This window comes from Bos taurus, chromosome 18, assembly GCF_002263795.3.
Source record: "Bos taurus isolate L1 Dominette 01449 registration number 42190680 breed Hereford chromosome 18, ARS-UCD2.0, whole genome shotgun sequence".
Classification (NCBI taxonomy): Eukaryota; Metazoa; Chordata; class Mammalia; order Artiodactyla; family Bovidae; genus Bos; species Bos taurus.
In genome coordinates this window covers 53,785,189-53,806,076 of record NC_037345.1, presented here as the reverse complement: position 1 = coordinate 53,806,076, position 20,888 = coordinate 53,785,189, and the positions used below count along the sequence as shown (strand labels likewise).

Sequence of the window (20,888 nt, the reverse complement as noted above, 5' to 3'; positions counted from 1 at the left end):
CAAACCAGGCTCTTCCCCACCAACCCTGGATTCTGTGTGCTCATCTGAGTAAGTAGAGAGCTCCAGGTCTGCCCAGAGCCCTCACGCATTTTTCTGTCCTGCCAGGAAATTCCACTGTCCGAAATCCTCACCGTGGAGCCAGCCCAGAACTTCAGCCTTGTGCCACCAGGCACCAACCCACACTGCTTCGAGATTGTCACTGCCAATGCCACCTACTTTGTGGGAGAAACCCCTGGTGGGGCCCCAGGAGGGCCCAGTGGGCAGGGGGCCGAGACTGCCCGGGGCTGGGAAACGGCCATCCGTCAGGCCCTGATGCCTGTCATCCTCCAGGACGCACCCAGCGCCCCAGGCCACGCACCCCACAGTAAGGGCCCCACTCCAGATCCCTGTGAAGAGGGGTCTCGGAGGGCTTGGGTAGGGCCCTGGAAAAGGGAAGTGCTAGGGAATGGCAGAGCGGAGAATGTAGCTTCTGGTCTCAGCAGAAATCAGTCTAAATCATTAAGCCCCAGACCTCACATGTAGCCTTGGGCATGTCACTTCCCCTTTCTGAGTCTTGTCCCGGGGCAGGTAATGACTCCTTCACGTTGTGAGTTCAGACCTTTTAATTCGTGCTCCTTTGTGCCTGGCCTGTGCCCAGACAGTGCTGTGGGGTCAGCTGTGACCAAAACAGCCCAGGACCCGCTCTTCCGGGACTCACAGTCCCGGAAGGAAGATAGACCTGTCCCCAGACACTGATGACTCACAGTTGGCAGGGCTGGGACAGGGGAGCCAGAGGGCTATGGGAGCTCAGAGTGGGGTGACTAACCCAGGCTGAGTGTCCAGGAGGGCTTCCTGGAGGAGTCAACATCCAGGCTAAGACATGGAAGTTGAGGAGGGGTGAAATGAAGAGAAAGGAAATGGGAAATCATTTCAGGCAGAGGCAAAGGATGATCAGAGTCCTGGTTTACTATGTTATGGAGCTCATAGTCCAGGGTAACTGACAGATGTTCATCAGATCTTCCTGGGTGAATGACAAGTGGGATGTAGAACGTGTGCTAGAGGAATCCGATGTGGTCCCAGGGTGACATGTGAGCTGAGACTGGGAGACTGGGAGGAGGATTTAACTTGGCAACCCGCTCCAGTGTTCTTGCCTGGAGAATCCCAGGGATGGTGGAGCCTGGTGGGCTGCCGTCTATGGGGTCGCACAGAGTCGGACACGACTGAAGCAACTTAGCAGCAGCAGCAGCAGAGTGAGAGAAAGAGCATTCCTGGCAGAGGGAAGAGCAAGTGCCAAGGACCGGAGATAGGAAAGACTTTGACGTATGGGAGGCCTGGCGAGGAAGCCTGAGTGTCAGGATCGCACAACAGCAAGGGAGAGGATGAAGTCAAAGAGGCAGAGGGACCAGACACTTCCTGTTAGGCTATTTAAGGGACTTGGCCTTCCCCCTCAGGACACTGTGGAGCCATAGCAGAATTTTTTTTAATTAAAAAAATATTTATTTATTTGGCTGTGCCAGGTCTTAGTTGCAGCACACGAGAGCTTTAGTTGGGGCATGGGAACTCGTAGTTGCAGCCTGTGGGATCTAGTTCCCTGACCAGGGATTGAACTCAGCCCCCTGCATTGGGAGTGTGAAGTCTTAGCTACTGGACCACCAGGGAAGTCCCCATGGCAGGGTTTTGAGCAGGGGAAGGACAGAGTTAGGCTTATGCTTTGGCAAGATCCCTCTGGCTTCCCTATGGAGGGGGAATAGGAGAGATGGAGACAGGACAGGGAGACCAGGGAGGAGGCTAAGGGGCAAGGACTGAATATTCCTCAGGGAGGGGACAGATGTTCAAATGGCAGAAGGATCAGGACTTTGGAAATGTCTGGCCCTGGTTGGGTTGGTAGTGGGGCAAATTCAGGGGAAGAAGCCTGAGTCAGTTTCCTACTGAGCCCCAGTTTCCTCCTCAGTAAAATGGGATCATCATGCCTCCCTTGGGGCTGAGATCACAGAATGAAATGCTCGGTGAACTGCTTCATGACAACATATTTTGAGCTCCTCTCATTTCCTCCTCCCACTGGCCCTAGGAGGGAGGTCCTTTTATCATTCTCGTTCTTCGGGATGAGGAAACTGAGGTTCTTAGTGAATGAGTCTAGTCTAACTACTGGCTCCAGAGGGTGGAGTTATGGGTGATCTTGAGCCTGGGGTCTCCTCACGTCCGCCTTCCCCCTCTCCCCAGGACAAGCTTCTCTGAGCATCTCTGTGTCTAACAGCCAGATTCAAGAGAATGTGGTAAGACCCTACCCACACCCAGCAGCCCCAAGGATGTGCCCGCCCCTACCCCCTACCACCCCCTAGCTCTCCCACCCTCCCAGCTTCCTTGACCACCCCCCATCGCCAGGTGCACCTCTGACTTTCCCTCTCCCCACCCTGCAGGACATCGCCACTGTCTACCAGATCTTCCCAGATGAGGTCCTGGGCTCCGGCCAGTTTGGAGTGGTCTATGGCGGTAAGGATGTTTCAAGAGCCGACCTAGAAAGGCGTCCTGCGGGTTTCTGGGCCCCAGATTGCCCCCCTTTTTTAAAATTATTTATTTATTTGGCTTCTCTGGGTTACGGCACACAGGGTCTTTGATCTTCACGGTGGCATGTGGGATCTAGTTCCCTGACCAGGAATTGAACCCGGGCCCCTGCATTGGGAGCTTAGAGTCTTAGCCACTGGACCACCAGGGAAGTCCCCAGACCTCCCCTTCTGATTGGCCACATGCTCACCTCCTTTTCTAGTTGATTAAGAAAGCTGGATCCTGGGGGCAGATGCTTGCAGGCTCACGTTTTCTCACTCGGAAAGGCCAGTGACTTTCTCCCGTTATTAATAGGAAGGTAAACTCTGCCCTGATTGGCCACAGAGCTAGATGCTGGATTCTGATTGGTTACAAATCTAGTTTCTTATGTTATAGCGCCTCAGAGCTCTGACTTTACCTTCCTTCATTCTACCTTTATTCCTAGGTGCCCCCCCCCAACCCTTGACATCGCTCCTGGGGGCCCCTCAGAGCCCCCTTGGTGGCTTTTCATCCACCTCTGCCCAACTGTAGCTGTGTGTCACTAGTGGGGTCTTCCTCTTGCCAGGACTGGAAGGTCCTGCTCCTCTCATCCCCCACCTCCCCTACCCTTTCCCCAGGGAAGCACCGGAAGACAGGCCGGGATGTGGCAGTAAAGGTCATCGACAAACTGCGTTTCCCCACCAAGCAGGAGAGCCAACTCCGGAACGAAGTGGCCATTCTGCAGGTGACCCCTGGAGTCTGTGGTCCCGCTCTGCCCCCATCCCCACCCTGCAAGGACTTGCCCTTCCCACTTTCTCCAGTCTGCGGGTGGTCAGGGAAGGCTTCCTAGAGGAGGCGGTATGCATGTTGAGACTGAAGGGGTGGTGTACGTATTCTTACAGAAGGACCAGCCTGTGCAAAGCTCCAGAGTTGAGAGGGAACACAAAGTCTTCTAGGAACTTGAAGGGGTTCAAGGTTACTAGATGGTTTATGTGAAGCAAGGTGGTAGGCGGTGAGGCTAGGGAACAGGGTGGGGTCCCACCCTATGGGCTTTCTCCTGAGGGTGCTAGGGAGCCATGGAAAGATTTTGAGCAAAGAAGGGGACAGAGTCAGATGTGTGAACTTTAGAAAGATCCCACTGGCTGCTATTGGAGTGGAGGTGGAAGGTTTGTGGGGCTGGTGCCTGGAGCCCTGGGAGGAGGCTGGGTGGGGACCTGTGTGAACAGATGGGGTTCAGCTAGGCAAGGGTTGGGGAAGAGCCAGGAGGGCGGGGATTTAAAAGATACAGATGTACAAAGCTCCTTCCCATATCTTCAGGCTCCCTTCCCTCTTGCTCCCTCAACCCTGGGCCTTCACCACAATTTCATAATGTAAAGATCCTTCTGGACACCTGGTGGTGCGGGAGGGGTGGTCCTCTCTGGGGCTGTGGACACCCTTTCCCCTCCCCCACTGCCACCCCCAGGGGGGAATGGCCCTCCAGGGACATCCTCTTGTTTGTTGTCCGCCCACTCCTGTGGCTTGTCCTCTGGGGTCCCAAGCTCATGGGTGACCTGGGTCCTGACCCCCCTCCTCCCCACCCCACCTCACCCACCCCAGAGCCTGCGGCACCCAGGGATTGTCAATCTGGAATGTATGTTCGAGACCCCGGAGAAGGTGTTCGTGGTGATGGAGAAGCTGCACGGGGACATGCTGGAGATGATCCTCTCCAGCGAAAAGGGCCGGCTGCCTGAGCGCCTCACCAAGTTCCTCATCACCCAGGTGCGCATGCCCCGCCCACCACCCGCCTCCCCAGCCTGGCTCCTCACCTGTCCTGCAAGACGCACCTGTGCTGTGTGCCCTGAAGGGCAGGCAGACATTGGGTGAGAATCATAATCACAGATAAGAGAAAATGTAGTAATAGAGTAATAACGATCAGAAAAAGTATTAGAATGATACTTTTAAAATTATAATAGAATATGATAGAACAGTTAGTAGAATAACAGTAATAGAGTAATAACAATAGATACATAATAAGACAAGTTGAAAATAATAGAGCAGTAATAATAATATTATAGAAAATAACTATTATTTTTTATCTTTTATTACTTTATATAATGAGTCAGGCTCACTGGGCCTGACTTCACAAAGAAAAAGGGAAGGAGAGAGAAGCCTTTCTCTGGGGAGCTCATTCATTCATTTATTAAATGGTTCAGCAAACAGTGTCTGGCCCCATGTTGGGCAGTGTGAGGACACAGCGGTGACCTCGATAGCCCTGGGTCTGCACAGTGATCACCCGGAGTGGGCAGGGCTGAGATGGGGGTGCTGATAATGAGAATGATAAACAATGTGGTCACTAACTTTTATTGAGCCCTTACTGGATGCCAGCCACTGTTTTAGTTCATGTAATCTTCCTAGCAACCCATGTGGTAGTGGTTATTACTACTCCCATTTTACTGCGGCTCAGAGACTTTAAGTAACTCACCCAGAGTCACACAGCTGGTGGGATTTAAACCTGGAAGCATGCTTTTACCGAGTAAAGTCAAACAGTGTCTTAGTCGCTCAGTCATGTCTGACTCTTTGCAACACTATGAACTGTATGTAGCCCACCAGGCTCCTCTGTCCATGGAATTCTCCAGGCAAGAATACTGGGGTGGGATGCCATTCCCTTCTCCAAAAGTCAAACTAATTTGTGTTATTTGTCTCTGTGTGCGTACATACATTTAAATTGATTTCACATCACATATAATACTGTTGTTCTGCTTCTTACTTTCTTCACTGTAATAGTGCTTCTGAAAGACCGTTCTATTTCAGTATGTAGTTAGCAGAACTGTCTCTTTGTCTTAATTGTATCCCATGAAAATATCACTAAATTCTCCAGTTCCTGAGCATGTAGTTGGTTTCACTATCCCACTACTGCAAACAACAGCCTGTGAACATTTGTCTACAAACATCAATAGGCTCTGGTGGGAGGATTTCAACAGAACATGTTTCAAATAGTAGACTCCCGAGCCTAAGGAAATGTGCTTAAAATTTTTTTGAAAGGTGTTGCCCAGTTATTCTCTAAAACCTCTTTCAATCTTTGTTCTCACCAACAGAGTTTGAGGGTGTCTATTTTCTCAGTCCTTACTCTGGATAATATATTCACCAGTCCTTTTTTTTTTTCCCTCAAGCCACATAGCTTGAGGGATTTTGGTTCCTGACCAGGGGTTGAACGTGGGCCACAGCAGTGAAAGTGCTGAGTCCTAGCCACTGGACTGCCAGGGAATTCCCAATATAATCACTAGGCTTAAAGGTGGAAAAATAATACTTCATATGGCTTCACTTGGTGGTTTAAAAATTACGAGTGAGGTTGAGCATATTTTCACACATTTATTGACCTGTGCTTTATGCACTCTTTGGCCATTTTTTTCAGTTGTATTTTTCTTATTGAATTGTAAAGAGTTCTTTGCATATGAAGGACCCTGGATCTTTGTTGCTTGTGTTGTTCCCATCTTTTATCCCAGTATTTCTTTTCCTCTTCATTTTGTTTGTGGTGTTTACTTTCATTTTGGGGGTTTCACAGCCTTCTTGGAAAGATCTTCCCACCTGGCTGGGCCCACACTTAATTCGGGGACATGTTCTCTGTCAGTTGAAAAGTCTCCTGTGCTGGCTTCCTTTCTCCAGGCCCAGCACCCTTCCTCTCCCAAGCTGTCTGGCTTTGTCAGCCTGGCTTGTGGGGTGGGGATAGAAACTCACTGAGTCAGGCCCATCTCGACTTCAGGTGGGGAGAGGAAACTGCCTGCCTTCAGCAACTGAGGCAGTTTCTCTTTCATTCTGGTCTTTCATCTCTTTCTCTCTTTTTGTCTGTGCTCTTCTCTATCTTTCTCTCTCTCTGCAGATTTCTGCTTTTTGCCTCTTGCCTGCCCCACCCCAAGTCCTGGGCTAAGCCCTACACCTCATGAACTTATAAACTTCACAACCATCTTTGAGGTAGGTATTACTATAATCTCCATTTTACAGATGAGGAAACTGAGGTTGAGGGGTTTCCTAGGTCTCGCCCAAGGTCATACAGGTACAAGGTCACACTGCCAGGTAGCAGTCTGGCCGAGGTTTGAACCTGGGTCTGTCCAGCTTCCCATCTACCCTCTTTGTTCACCATATTTACTAAGGGTTGGGAAAATCAGTAAACTGAAGCTATGTAGGAGAGGATGTCCATATATAGCTTTGGACCTCCAGTCTCTCTGTCTGTGGAGTGAGGAACTTGGACCTCAGCAGTAGCTTCCATATAGCATTTCCATACTCCAAAATCATCCAGTGAAAACAACGAAAAAGCCCAAATATTTCAGTTCTAAGATATAAATTACAGCTTCATGCTTATGTCACACTTTTGACAATTTGACATTTTGAGTTGTGTAGAATCAAGGAAAATCATGGCTTCCATAGATAAGTAGTTACAAATGGTAACGTTTTTATGTGGTTTTCTTTGCATTTATTTATTTTTGGCTGTGCTGGATCTTCATTGCAGCCTGGCTTTTCTCTAGTTGTGGCGAGTGTGGGCTTCTCATTGCAGTGGCTTCTCTTCTTGTGGAGCGCAGGCTCTTGGGTTCAAGGGCTTCAGTAGTTGCGGCTCCTGGGCGCCAGAGACCAGGTTCAATAGTTGGGAGCAGGGGCTTAGTTGCTCTGCAGCATGTGCAGTCTTCCCAGATCAGAGAGTTAATCCATGTCTCCTGCATTAGCATATAGATTCTTTACCACTAAGCCACTAGGGAAGACCAACAGTTTTTTGTTTGTTTGTTTAAGTCAGCTCACCTTGCCATCATAGAATACTCTTAAATTAACAGCTACAGCAGGAAAAGTTTTATTTGAAACACTCACAGGAAGGTGTCCACTAACAGGCCATCACAAGAATAATAACCAAAACAACAATAATAATAATAGCTCACATGGAGTGCTTGCTGTGTGCCAGACACTGCCCTAAGCACTTCATATACCTCACTCAACTCACTTAAAGCTCACAGCAACCCATGAGGATGGTTTCTGTTATTACCCCCATTTTACAGGTGAGAACACTGAGACCCAGAGAGGTAAAGTGACTTGCTGTAGGCATCAGGCTAGTAAGTGTGGAGCCAGGTTTGCTACCTTGATAAGGCTGGCTCTCAAACCCACCTAACACCCACTTAACACCCCACCTCTTAAGGGTGTTATGTTTGATTTATGTCATATTGGTATTGTTTGTAATTGTTTAGTATTTCAGGTTTTTAATCCGTGAAAAAATATTTTTTTAAAAATGGAATCACACAACAGCACCTCCTTGAAACCGCTGCATTATTCATAGCTCTTTTCCAGCAGGATCTGCATGTCAAAGGGTGTCAGGATCTTCCCAAACCCCCTGCTCCAGTTCAGTCTCCCTAGAATTATATGTCCAACTTCTGTCTTTGACTGAAATGGTTCTGGGGTTCTGAGCTTCTTCTTTGGCGCTCCAATGCCTTCCCTGGTCCGGGGCCGGGGGGTGGATTTGGGGGGCGGGTGCTGGTGATGGCATGGATGGGGTTTGGAGGGCTGGCTGCTGAAGGCAGAATCTCACAGCAGGGACTCTTCTAACTTTTTTACTGGTGCCATCTCCTCCCCTCAGATTCTGGTGGCTTTGAGACACCTTCACTTCAAGAATATCGTCCACTGTGACTTGAAACCAGAAAACGTGTTGCTGTCATCAGCTGACCCATTTCCTCAGGTCAGAAATGTCCCCTCCTTATTTGGGGAAGTCCATCTAACACTAACGGTGGGTCGGGACTGTGTTAATCAAGATAATTAATCAGCCACAGAGACCCAAGATAATGGCTTAAGTGAGACAGAGGCTTGCTTCTCACTCACGGAGGGACCAGCATAATCATTTTGAGGGTGAAAAAGCAGTGCAATGGTGTTGGGACCACAGCTCCTGCTGTCTTGTTCTGGCCTTTCTATGGCGTTGCCTGGTCTTCATGGTTCATGTTGTGCCGCTGCTGCCCCGCCTCCCAATGTAAAAGGACAATGCAGGGGAGGAAAGAAACGGGGTAGAAGAAACGGATGCATCCTTTTCCTTCCCTAAGGTAATACTATGAACGTGCACGGGGCACGCCTCACATTCCATTGGCCATAACTTGATCACGTGGGGCTTTCAAAAGGACGCTGGGAAATGTAGTTTTCATTCTGAGCGGGCGTGTGGCTCATTAAAAATCCGGAATTTTTATTAAGAGGAGAAGCAGAGAACAGATCGGAGAAGGCAATGGCACCCCACTCCAATACTCTTGCCTGGAAAATCCCATGGATGGAGGAGCCTGGAAGGCTGCAGTCCATGGGGTCGCTGAGGGTCGGACATGACTGAGCGACTTCACTTTCTTGCATTAGAGAAGGAAATAGCAACCCACTCCAGTGTTCTTGCCTGGAGAATCCCAGGGATGGGGAAGCCTGGTGGGCTGCTGTCTATGGGGTCACACAGAGTCGGACACGACTGAAGTGACTTAGCAATAGCAATAGAGAACAGATATTGGAGGGGAGCGACTGGTAATTTCTTCTGTGGGTCTCTTAGGAAAACAGTTTTTTGGTGTTCTTCTTTGTTTGTTTTTAATATTTATTTATTTATTTGGCTGCTCCTGGTCTTAGTTGCCACACGTGGGATCTTCGATCTTCCCTTTCATATGTGAGATCTTTTTTAGTTGCAGCATGTGGGATCTAGTTCCCTGATCAGGGATCAAACCCAGGCCCCTTGCATTGGGAACGTAGCCTCTTAGCCACTGGGCCACCAGGGAGGTCCCAGGAAAACAATTTTGATGAGCCTCAGACTGGTTGGATGAGCATCCCCTTGGGGCAAAGCCCGATTGAGCAAGGGTGATGATTGTAACAGCTCCAGTTGATTGGGTGCCCACTGTGGTTAAGGGCCTTTAGCTACAGGTTCTCATTTAGCCCCTCCACATCCCTGTGAAGTTTTTGCTTCCTTATCTCTCTTTTGTGATTATTTCATTTCATTTTAAAAGTTCATTTTGGTCATCAACTAAAAATTATTGTGTGCCTACTATGTGCCAAGCTGCATGCTGGAGCATTAGGAACTGTAGTAAGTAGAGACATCCCCATCTGCATGCCCACTGGTTTACAACTGGGGCTGATTTTGCACCCCAGGGGATATTTGACAACATTGGAGACGTTTTTGGTTGTCACAAGCTGTTTGAGGGGGAGCGTTACTACTGGCATGGAGGGATTGCTGAGCATCTGACAGTGCACAGGATAGCCCCAAAATACAAGACTGTCTTTCCCTAATGTCAGTAGTGCAGGGTATGATAAACTCTAACTTACAGCAGGAATATCCACTAGAAATATAATGGACTGGGACTTATTTCCCTGGTGGTTCAGTGGCTAAGACTCTGTGCTCCCAAAGCAGGGGGCCGGGATTCGATCCCTGGTCAGGAAACTAGATCCCACATAATACAACAATTTTATTAATTTATAAAGATAAATTAATAAAAAAGAAATATAATGTGATCTCCTATCTATAATTTTACATTTTCTAGTAAGCCACATTTTTTAAAAACTGAAGAGAAACTGGTGAAATTAATTTTGCTGATATACTTTATTCTAGTATATCTAAATATTACCATTTCAACACGTAATCAACCACATAAACATTATTAATGAAATATTCTTTCTTTTCCTACTAAGTCTTCCAAATCTGGTGTGTATTTTACACTTAAAGTAAATCTCAATTTGGGTAATAAATTTCTATGAGAAATACTTGATTTTGCACTTAGATTTCAGAAAGTTAACAGTTGGGAAAGTAAGTTGACACACCCAAGTTGTTCCAAGCTTATTTAAAAATTATCCAATAAAAAAATCTAGGACCCCCTTTAAAATATAAATTAATTAAAATTAAATAAAAAATAGTTTCTCAGTTGCACTTGCCACATTCAGGTGCTCTGCAGCCACATGTGGCCACCATACCGGACAGCAAAGCTCAAAAAGGAAAGATGAAATATTGGTCAAATTGTCACAAGAATGTAATTATATCTGTGATGAGTTCTGTGACACAGTTCTATGAGCTCAAACTGTGTAGCCCAGTGGAAGGTCAGAGAAAATTTATCTGAAGAAAGAGTAGGTTTTTTGGGGGGAGGGGACAAGTGTTCTAGTCAGTGGGAGCAGCCTGTGCAAAGGCCCTGTGGTGTACTTAAAAAAAAAAAAGTTTTATTGAGATATAATGTGCATACTATACAATTTACCACTTTATACAATTTAGTGGTTTTTAGGGTATTCAGAGTTGTGCAACCATCACCATGATCAATTTTGGAACATTTTCATAACCACAAAAGAAACCTCATACTTCTAGCCAACATCCTCCAATTGCACCATCCCCCTACCCACAACAACTAATCTACTTTATGTGGATTTGTCAGAGCATTTTATGTAAATGGAATAAACAAACACTTCTGTGTGTGTGTGTGTGTGTGTGTGTGTGTGCTCAGTAGCTTCAGTCGTGTCCAACTCTTTTCAACCCCATGGGCTATAGCCCACCAGGCTCCTCTGTCCCTGGGATTCTCCAGGCAAGAATACTGGAGTGCGTTGCCATGCCCTCCTCCAGGGGATCTTCCTGACCCAGGCATTGAACCTGGTTTCCTGCACTGCAGGCAGATTCTTTACCATCTGAACCACCAGGGAAGCCCATTATACATGGCCATAAAAAGAAGTAAACTACTGACACATGCTGTAACATAAATGAACCTTGAAAACAATTAAGAAAAAGAAGCCAGTCACAAAGGATGGCATATTATATTATTGTATGTTCCATATTGTGTATTTCATGTGTACATATATGGAATATACAATAATAATATGTCATTATTTGTGGCTGGCTTCTTTCCCTTAATGTTTTCAAGGTTCATTTATGTTATAGCATGTGTCAGTACTTCACTTCTTTTTATGTCCATTTAATATTCCATCATAAGATAGGTAGAAAAGGGTGGATCTTAGAAAAGTAAAAGATTATAAGGTCTGTTAAAAGGGCAAAGGATCCTAGGAAAAGGCTGTCAGATTTGGGTCAGGGGTTGGGGTGTGGCTGTTTTTGAATGCAATAGAGGCTTGGGGCAATAGTGAGCCAGAGGAGGGTTTTGAGTAGGGGAGGGACAGTATACAAATAGAGGTGGCAGCTGCCTAAGGACTGGTAGGCAGCAGACAGGACCTTGAACCCAGACTTGCTGGCTCTGAAGCCTATCCATGACCCTAGACTGCCTCCAACAAGGGCGAGGTAGGTTCACACCTATTACCATGGATGCGGTGCTTAGCTGTTTACATGCTGGGTGCCCTTTAATCCCCAGGGAAGCCTGATCCGCAGCTGCTGTTAACATCCTCAACCCGGATGACAAAAACGGGGCTTTGAGAACTTCTGTCCCTCAGCTGAGATCCCCGAGGCTCTCTCTACGCCCGCCGCTGCTCCTATCATTTTCCCATGTATTTACTCTTTCAATTCACACAGCACCCTTTAAGGTAGGGACTGTTAGCATCGCCATGGTGCAAAAGAGGAGACAGAGGCAGAAGAAGGTTGAGACCTGTTTGACGTGACAGAGGGATGGCAGCAGGGAGCCCTTACGGAGCCTCACTGCAGGTCGCGCATTTATTGTCCTGTGAGCTTTAGATGGATGAAACCCATATAATCCTCACGACAGCCCTTTGAGATAGGCGCTGGTACGATCCTCCTCCTCGTACAGATGAATAAACGGAGGCCCAGAGAGAGGAAGCCCCCTGCCCAGGGTCACCCAGCTAGCTAGTGAGCAGAGGAGCCTGGATTCGAACCAGCATTCGATTTTGTCTGGAATGCCGAATTTGTCTGGAATACCGAATTTGTCTGGAATACCGTAGTGGCGGTACGCTTGCGCAGAGGTGGGAGGCATGCCCTCCATACGCCCTGAGACCCTCTACCCCTCGCCTCCGCAGGTGAAGCTGTGCGACTTCGGCTTCGCGCGCATCATCGGCGAGAAGTCGTTCCGGCGCTCGGTGGTGGGCACGCCGGCCTACCTGGCGCCCGAGGTGCTGCTCAACCAGGGCTACAACCGCTCGCTGGACATGTGGTCGGTGGGCGTGATCATGTACGTCAGCCTCAGCGGCACGTTCCCCTTCAACGAGGACGAGGACATCAAAGACCAGATCCAGAATGCTGCATTCATGTACCCGGCCTGCCCTTGGAGCTGCATCTCGGCGGGAGGTGCGGGGCTAGCTTGACTCCTGGACGCAGGCGAAGGGCGGGGCCCCGTGGAGAGGGCGTGGTGGGGATAATGGGCGGGGCCGCCCTGAGAAGGCCAGGGGCCATGAGGGTGGAGCCTAGTGAAGGGCCTAGAGCACCCGGAAGACCCTGTTTAAGGGAGGCACTGAGACCTGGAACTTTGGGGGAGGGACTCAGCACGTGTGTGAAACTAGGGTCCGAGGCTTCAGACCTAAACTAGGTTATGCGAGTTGGAAAGGAAGTGCCCTAGAAACACTAAGACACTTGCCACCTTGGAGGCTATTAATACTTGGCTTGTCTAGGGCGAGACCAGGAGAAGGACTAGACCCGAGAAAGTCAAAGGGCTGGGGTGACCAGGAGAAAGAACAGGTCCTCCCAAGGTGTTGGCTGGAGCCTGAAGTCTTTGGGGTTGTGACCTCAAAAGGATTAACCCCGCAGAAGCAGTGGCGCCAGGGGGCAGGGTTGAGGAACAAGGGCTTGGCTAATTTGCCCGGTCCTGGGGCCTTGACTGGGATGAAGATGGGCCTGGGCCCTGGGATTAGATCCAGTGATGGAGGGAGCTGATTTAGAGGCTTAGCTAGAGAAGGGGCAGGGCTTCCCTGGTGGCTTAGGTGGTAAAGAATCTGCCTCCAGTGTGGAAGACTTGGGTTCGATCCCTGGGTTGGGAAGATCCCCTGGAGAAGGGAATGGCAACCCACTCCAGTATTCTGTCCTGGGAAATCCCATGGACAGAGGATCCTGGCGGATGGGCTACAGTCCATGGGGTTACAAAGAGTCAGACATGACTGAGTGACTAACACTTTCACTAGAGGAGGGGCAGGGCCATGAGGGTTTCTGCAGACTTCTAAGGGAAGGACTGATCCTGAAACCAAAGTCAAGCCTGGAATCTGGGAGCATGTGGAGGTCAGGAGAAGAATGGGGCTATGGCGGTCAGGGCTAGGGGGCAGGACAGAGGTGGACATTGGGAACTCTGCATGTAGGGGCTTTGGCATCGTGGCCTGGTGGTGGTGATGGTCTTTGTGATGCTCCTGCCGACTTGGAGACAGGTCTGGAAAATTTAACTCCTGAGGGCCCCCAGCTTTGGGGCAAAGCCAGGTGTGAGGGTGAGCCAAGGGCGAGGCTAAGATACTGGGATGTGTGAAGATGCCTTAAATGAGTTAGAACAAAGGGCAGGTTCTGAAACCAGAAGCTCAGGAAGACAGAAGTGTGGGAGGGAGGTTAGTTAAAAAGACAAGCATTTGCGAGTTCCCTGGTGGTCTAGTCATTAAGATTCAGTGGTTTCACTGCCATGGCCAGGGTTTAATCCCGGTCAGGGAACTGAGATTCCAAAAGACATAAGGTGCAGAGAAAAAAAAAAAAAAAAACCAAGCTCATCCATAAGAGTTTCTTCAACAAGTATGTGTTGAGTGTCTACTTTGTGCCTAGTACTCACTGTCCTAGGTTCTGGGAATACTGGAATCAGTTGGAGAGAAGGGATCATGAAAGAAGGTTGCCCAGTGATCTGTGAAGAGGAGGGGGAGGGGCATAGAGGGTGTGACCTCATGCAGCAGGCAAAGGGGGTGTCTCAGTGCAGGAAAAGGTGTTGGTGGCCCAAGAAAGATGAGCACTGATCAGTGAGGAGGTGGATTGACTTGAGTCCTGGAGCAATATAAGGGGTTGTCTTTTGGGACCTGATCCGGAGTCCCTCGGTCAAAGTGTGTCCTCCGGTGTATGCGAGTGAATTTGAGTGTGGGTAGGTCTGTGCAAGGGAGCCTGTGAGAACAAGGCCTATACTCAGAGGAGTTTACACAGTGGGGCTGTGTCTTTCAAGGCTCATGATCAAGCAGGGAGCCTTGGACGAGTGCTAGCTTGTCTTGAATGCCTGACACTTGCTAATCCTTTTCATAGAGAGCGGGCCTCCGACTCTGGGCCTTCTGCAGGAAACTGGTGCCTGATTAGCATCGCCTAACATTGTTTTCTTTTCATTTTATATTTGTGGACATGGCAAGTGATCTTAGGATTTCCACTGACCAGGGTGATGGAAAGTTTCCATTTTATATAATTCTGTATCCTATATTTTATATAAAGTACATATTTCTACAATTACATATATAAATATATAATATTTGTGTATTTTCACCTTAAAAAATGAGTTGAAAAAGTAAATTGACTTAAAACCAAATTCTACCTATTTTCCAAGGGTTATGTACATGGTTCAAATTTTTTCTATGTACAAAAGAGTCTAAAACGAAAATTCTCTCTTATTCTTTTATTTGACATCCTTCCCAAAGGCAGTGTCTATTACAAGTCTATATATTTATGCAAGCAGATATGGGTACATACATTCTCTTAATTCTCCTTTTATACAGTGGCAGCATGCTATACACAATATATTGTTTTTAACCAACTTGCTTTGTCCACATCCCAGCAATCTTGGGTAAACGAGTTGGCTTAAAGAAAAACATTAAGTGAAATATAGTACAGATGTACCTGTACATACTTGTGTATGGCAAAACCTGTGAAGGTGACATAGGAATGGGGAAGCACTCCTATGGTATGAGACTTGGTGAGGAGATGTAGGATCCAACGCGAGGGATGGGGATAAATGTGTAGTTTAATGAGGAAATAGGTGGGAGAGTGATTCGTGCAGGTGAGGCTTACTGCACTGAAGGAAGGCCCCCATGGCAGGTGAGGAGGGTGGGGTGCCTGTTGAAGGAGGGGCGGCCCCTCACCCCACAGGATTTAAGCTGTCTCTCTCCTTCCGGTGCAGCCATCGACCTCATCAACAACCTGCTGCAGGTGAAGATGCGCAAGCGCTACAGCGTGGACAAGTCTCTCAGCCACCCCTGGTTACAGGTGATTCAGGGGCGGGGCTTAGAGCCAAGTGGGAGGGGCTGAGTCATTCGTTGAGATAGAGGAAGGCGTGGAACCACGTCTCTTATTGGATACTAAGGTAGTTTTTGGAGAAGAAAATGGCAACCCACTCCAGTGTTCTTGCCTGGAGAATCCCAGGGACTGGGGAGCCTGGTGGACTGCCGTCTCTGGGGTCGCATAGAGTTGCACAGACACGACTGAAGCGACTTAGCAGCTTAGCATGCTGCAAGGTAGTTTAGGTTGTAGGTACATTTCCCGTGGACAGGGAATGTGGCTGAGTTTCCCATTGGCTGGGCTGTAGAAGGAGGTGGAGCTAATTGGCTAGGTAGGTTGTGAAGGGTGTGGCTTCACGGTCCTTGGTATCCGGCTTCTCACTGGCAGGGCAGATCCCATGGGGGTGATGCTCTGGCAACTATTGGCTGCCCTTGGAGCAGTACCGAAACTAATCCCAGTTCTCCCCGGCCCAGGAGTACCAGACGTGGCTGGACCTCCGGGAACTGGAAGGGAAGATGGGCGAGCGGTACATCACGCACGAGAGTGACGATGCGCGCTGGGATCAGTTTGTGGCAGAGCACCCACTACCTGGGCCGGGGCTGCCAGCCGACAGGGTGCTCGGTGGGACCCTCCCACCCCCGGACCACGAGATGCAGGGGCTGGCCGAACGCATCAGTGTCCTCTGAGGTCTCGGGCTCCCACTCTGGCTGCCTCGTGATGCTGTCCTTGCGTGCTCAGAGAGCGACGCTCCACACCTTACCAGTGATGAACTGTTCCAAGGAAAGCAGTTTCCTGCCCGAATTGGACACGCCCCCGGGGGAGGGGCATGGCGGGGGCAGGGGCAGGGGCCGGGATTATTTACAAACTTAATTCCCCAACAATTAAAATAGACTCATCTCTGGCCCTATGGCCTTGGTCTTTGGCCACACCGCAGTCTTGTATTATTGAGTCTGTTGCTCACCAAGATGGAGTTCATCTGGAAAAAAGATGGGATGGAGGAGGGATGGAGGGAGGGGCACTGAAGGGAATGGAGTTTTGGAAGGAGGACTAACGGATAAAAAAATATATGGAGGGAGAACTTCCAGGAGGGAAGACTAGAAAGGGAAACGATATGAAAGAGCATAAAGAGGAGAGGGAAGATTAATGGAGGAGAGATAGAAGGAATATGATCGGAGGGGTGAAGGATTTAGAAAAACTCAAAAACTCAAGTAATCTCATGGCTTAATGGTTTAATTTTTTAATTTGGTGTTATTGCTACTAACTGCACATCTGGTCTATGATAGAAAGTCGATACACTGTAGTTGGTATTTTGTTATAAGTTGATGTGATGACTTCTCTCGTTCACTGGCTCATCCATTTGTCACACTGTGTGGAGTGATGCTGGGGACACAGTGGTGACCGAGCCAGCCCAGGTCCTGCCTTCAGGGACTTCACCATCCAGTGGGGGAGACAGGCTTGTTCCTGGCTAGTGAGGACCCAGAGTGGGGAGGGCTGGAATGGGAGAGCCCAAGAGGGTGGGGCAGCCTAGAATTAGCCTGGGTGTCTTTGGGGGCAGTTCTTCTAAGCTGACTTTAGGTTCACCTTCACCCAAAAGGTTGTAGGCAGAGAGAACTTCTGTCCTTTGACCCCTGTCCTTCAGTGCCCTCAGTTCAGTTCAGTTGCTCAGTCGTGTCCGACTCTTTACGACCCCCTGAATCGCAGCACACCAGGCCTCCATGTCCATCACCAACTCCCGGAGTTCACTCAGACTCATGTTCATCGAGTCAGTGATGCCATCCAGCCATCTCATCCTCTGTCATCCCCTTCTCCTCCTGCCCCCAATCCCTCCCAGCATCAGAGTCTTTTCCAATGAGTCAACTCTTCACATGAGGTGGCCAGAGTACTGGAGTTTCAGCTTTAGCGTCATTCCTTCCAAAGAAATCCCAGGGCTGATCTCCTTCAGAATGGACTGGTTGGATCTCCTTGCAGTCCCAGGGACTCCCAAGAGTCTTCTCCAACACCACAATTCAAAAACATCAATTCTTTGGTGCTCAGCTTTCTTCACAGTCCAACTCTCACATCCATACATGACCACAGGAAAAAGTGCCCTAGCTCCCCATTATCACCCAGACTTTTGGCCGTAGAGCTGAAGGCAAGAGATTAGAGCATGCACTTAGCCAAATTCTCTATACACCTTGGTCATGCTCGAAGTTACACACCATAGTTAAAGATTTTCCTGAGCCCCATAAAACCAGGATGGTATTCAGCAGCCAATTTAAAACTGCCTGCAATGCGGGAAATGTGGGTTTGATCCTTGGGTTGGGAAGATTCCCTTGAGGAGGAAATGGCAACCCACTCCACTATTCTTGCCTGGGAAATCCCATGGACCGAGGAACCTGGCAGTCTACAGTCCATGGGGTCACAAAAGAGTCAGACACGACTTAGCAACTAAACAAATTAGGCTAGTACCTAGAGCTTAGGTTCCATGTCTTCCCAGTTCAGTTCAGTTCACTCAGTCGTGTCCAACTCTTTGGGACCCCATGAATTGCAGCACGCCAGGCCTCCCTGTCCATCACCAACTCCTGGAGTTCACTCAAACTCATGTCCATCAAGTCGGTGATGCCATCCAGCCATCTCATCCTCTGTCGTCCCCTTTTCCTCCTGCCCCCAATCCCTCCCAGCATCAGAGTCTTTTCCAATGAGTCAACTCTTCGCATGAGGTGGCCAAAGTACTGGAGTTTCAGCTTTAGCATCATTTCTTCCAAAGAACACCCAGGACTGATCTCCTTTAGAATGGACTGGTTGGATCTCCTTGCAGTCCATGGGACCCTCAAGAGTCTTCTCCAACACCACAGTTCAAAAGCATCAATTCTTGGTGCTCAGCTTTCTTCACAGTCCAACTCTCACATCCATACATGACTACTGGAAAAACCATAGCCTTGACTAGACGGACCTTTGTTGGCAAAGTAATGTCTCTGCTTTTTAAAATGCTATCTAGGTTGGTCATAACTTTCCTTCCAAAGAGTTAGCGTCTTTTAACTTCAAGGCTGCAATCACCATCTGCCATGTCTTCCCAATTTATATCAATTAGCCCATCTGCTGGTCGGTTGGGGAGTTGCAGCTCTTTAATTTGAAAAGGTTGAATGAACCCTAGTCAATGAGGATCTCCAAACAAACCAGAACACCTCTGAGGCATATTCCAAGCCCACACTTTTGGGGCATGTCTCTTAGACCCCATCCTGAGTGTTTCTCCTAAAACTAACTGGTCTAAAATTCAGGAGGGTAGACAACAGAGGGACAAATCCATCTGCAGTGATAGAGCCAGGCCAGGAAATAGATGGAAAGACTACTCAGGCCTGATCCCTGACAATCACACTGCTTCTATCTTGGCCACGACTTTTGTCAACATCCTGGGGTCAGAAACCAAAGACAATCAAAAACATTGTGTTAGCTTGATTACAGAACTCCAAGAGAGTCCAACATGAGGATACAAAAAAAAAAAAAAAATCCACACAATCCAATTTAAGGTCCTGATACTTAAACAATTGGAGATAAATAGGTAAAAATCGATCCTATTGGGCCATCAGAAACCACTAAACCTAATCTTCAGAGAGACACCTACAGGTACTATAAAGAAAAGGGACGTTGGACTTGAGCCTATCCAGCTTTAAAATACAAAAAAGGAATTTGAAGGACTTCCCTGGTGGTCCAGTGGCTAAGACTCTGTGCTCCCAATGCAGGGAGCCTGGGTACCATCCCTGATCAGGGAACTAGATCCCATATGCTACAACTAAGACCTGACGCAGCCAAATAGATATTTAAATAAATAAAAGGAATTTGAACCTGAGATTCATTCTCCCCGGTGACTCCCAGCAGATCTTCTCCTCTTCATCCATAAACACCCCTCAACCCACAGAGGCAAATGACCATCCCCATTAATGGGCATGCTACCCCCAGCTTTGTAGATACAGGGGCCACCCCACCCCTTAAGTATCTCATTGTCTATCCACCTTTCAACCACCCTCAGGGTCCAGCAATGATTTTGATGAGATGCCACAATTTGCCACACTTTAATTTTTAATTTTTTTGGCCTTAGCCATGTGGCATGTGAGATCTTAGTTCTCCATGGGTGTCTGCGTGCATGCCCAGTTGCTCAGTGGTGTCTGATTCTTTGCGACCCCATGGACTACGACCTACCAGGCTCCTCCGTCCGTGGGATTATCCCGGCAAGAATACTAGACTGGATTGCCATGCCCTCCTTCCATACTCCCTTCCAAGACCCTTCCCAACTCAGTGCTCCATCTGCACAGGAAGCTCCCCCTACCCTATCTATGGATCAGGAGTCATGTGTGGTACGTTCATTCCCAGGAACTCTACAGACATCATCATCCCCACCATCCAAAGGCCAACAAGGAAATCCAGAAAATTGCTACCACTCTTCTGACTCCACCTACTAAGGATCTCTCTTCATCTCCTACTTGGAACCCTCTCATCTGGCTGCACTCTTGTCTCTAATCTTTGGTTTTACTCCCTAACTGGATCATGAGCAATTCTCTTTTTATTTATCTTCCTAGGGATACTTATCTTCAAATGGCTGGTGACCAGAACCCTAAGTCAGCTCCAGATCCAACATTTTACACAGAAAATGGTTCCACTGGTCTTGCACAAACAGCAGGGATGAAAACCAATCCTGACATCACCCCACACACTTACTGCCAAGAAAATCTTGTTTGAGAGCGAGCTTTCCATATCCCCTTTCATCAACCTGATCATCTCCCCACTGTTGGTAAATTAATGTAACTTAAGGAAATGGTAACCCACTCCAGCATTCTTGCCTGGAAAATTCCATGGACAGAGGAGCCTGGTGGGCTACAATCCATGGGGTTGCAAAGAGTTGAACACGACTTAGTAACTGAACAACATCAACAATAAATGGCAGTCTACATCTGTCTTAAACAAGAGGAGGATTGAATAAAGTTTATCTCTACTAAAATCCAGACTCATTTTTTCTCCGTGGGACTCACAAGATTATGTTTAACTTATTTATCAGACCCTTTTGTGGCTCTTTATAATGGAAGTGCGCCAAGCACTTGACAAACATTTCCCTTAGTCCTCATAACAACTCTATGCAGTAGACAGTATTACAGCCCCGATTAGACAGCTAAGGAAAGGGGCACAGGGAGGGCAAGCATGTTTTCCAAGGTCACACAGCTAGAAAGTGGCAGAGCTAGGGCTCACCCCAGGCAGTCTGGTTCTGGAGTCTTTGCTCGCAATCTCTAACATTTTCTCTCCAGTCCAGGACCAGAAGGTAACCCGGGATCATAAAGGAGGAAGGATTTTGCACGATCTTCTGGGTCCTGGTTTTTAG

At 48.3% G+C, this 20,888-nt stretch overlaps 1 protein-coding gene and 1 non-coding gene across 2 annotated transcripts in view; one reads left to right on the top strand and one right to left on the bottom strand.

The window, feature by feature from the left end:
- Positions 1–16,469, top strand: part of PRKD2 (protein kinase D2) — a 32,674-nt gene extending 16,205 nt beyond the window's left edge. The window contains exons 11-19 of the mRNA XM_059877580.1: positions 106–364; positions 2,200–2,252; positions 2,397–2,469; positions 3,138–3,244; positions 4,096–4,257; positions 8,090–8,188; positions 12,409–12,676; positions 15,444–15,529; positions 16,015–16,469. Of these exons, the coding sequence (XP_059733563.1) occupies positions 106–364; positions 2,200–2,252; positions 2,397–2,469; positions 3,138–3,244; positions 4,096–4,257; positions 8,090–8,188; positions 12,409–12,676; positions 15,444–15,529; positions 16,015–16,227 (1,320 nt within the window). The 3' untranslated portion in view covers positions 16,228–16,469. The remainder of the gene's footprint in view (positions 1–105; positions 365–2,199; positions 2,253–2,396; positions 2,470–3,137; positions 3,245–4,095; positions 4,258–8,089; positions 8,189–12,408; positions 12,677–15,443; positions 15,530–16,014) is intronic.
- On the bottom strand, positions 16,110–16,178 carry MIR2897 (microRNA mir-2897). The gene has a single exon (NR_036364.1). It is a non-coding gene; the product is annotated as a microRNA mir-2897 (primary transcript).
- Positions 16,470–20,888: the final 4,419 nt, after the last annotated feature.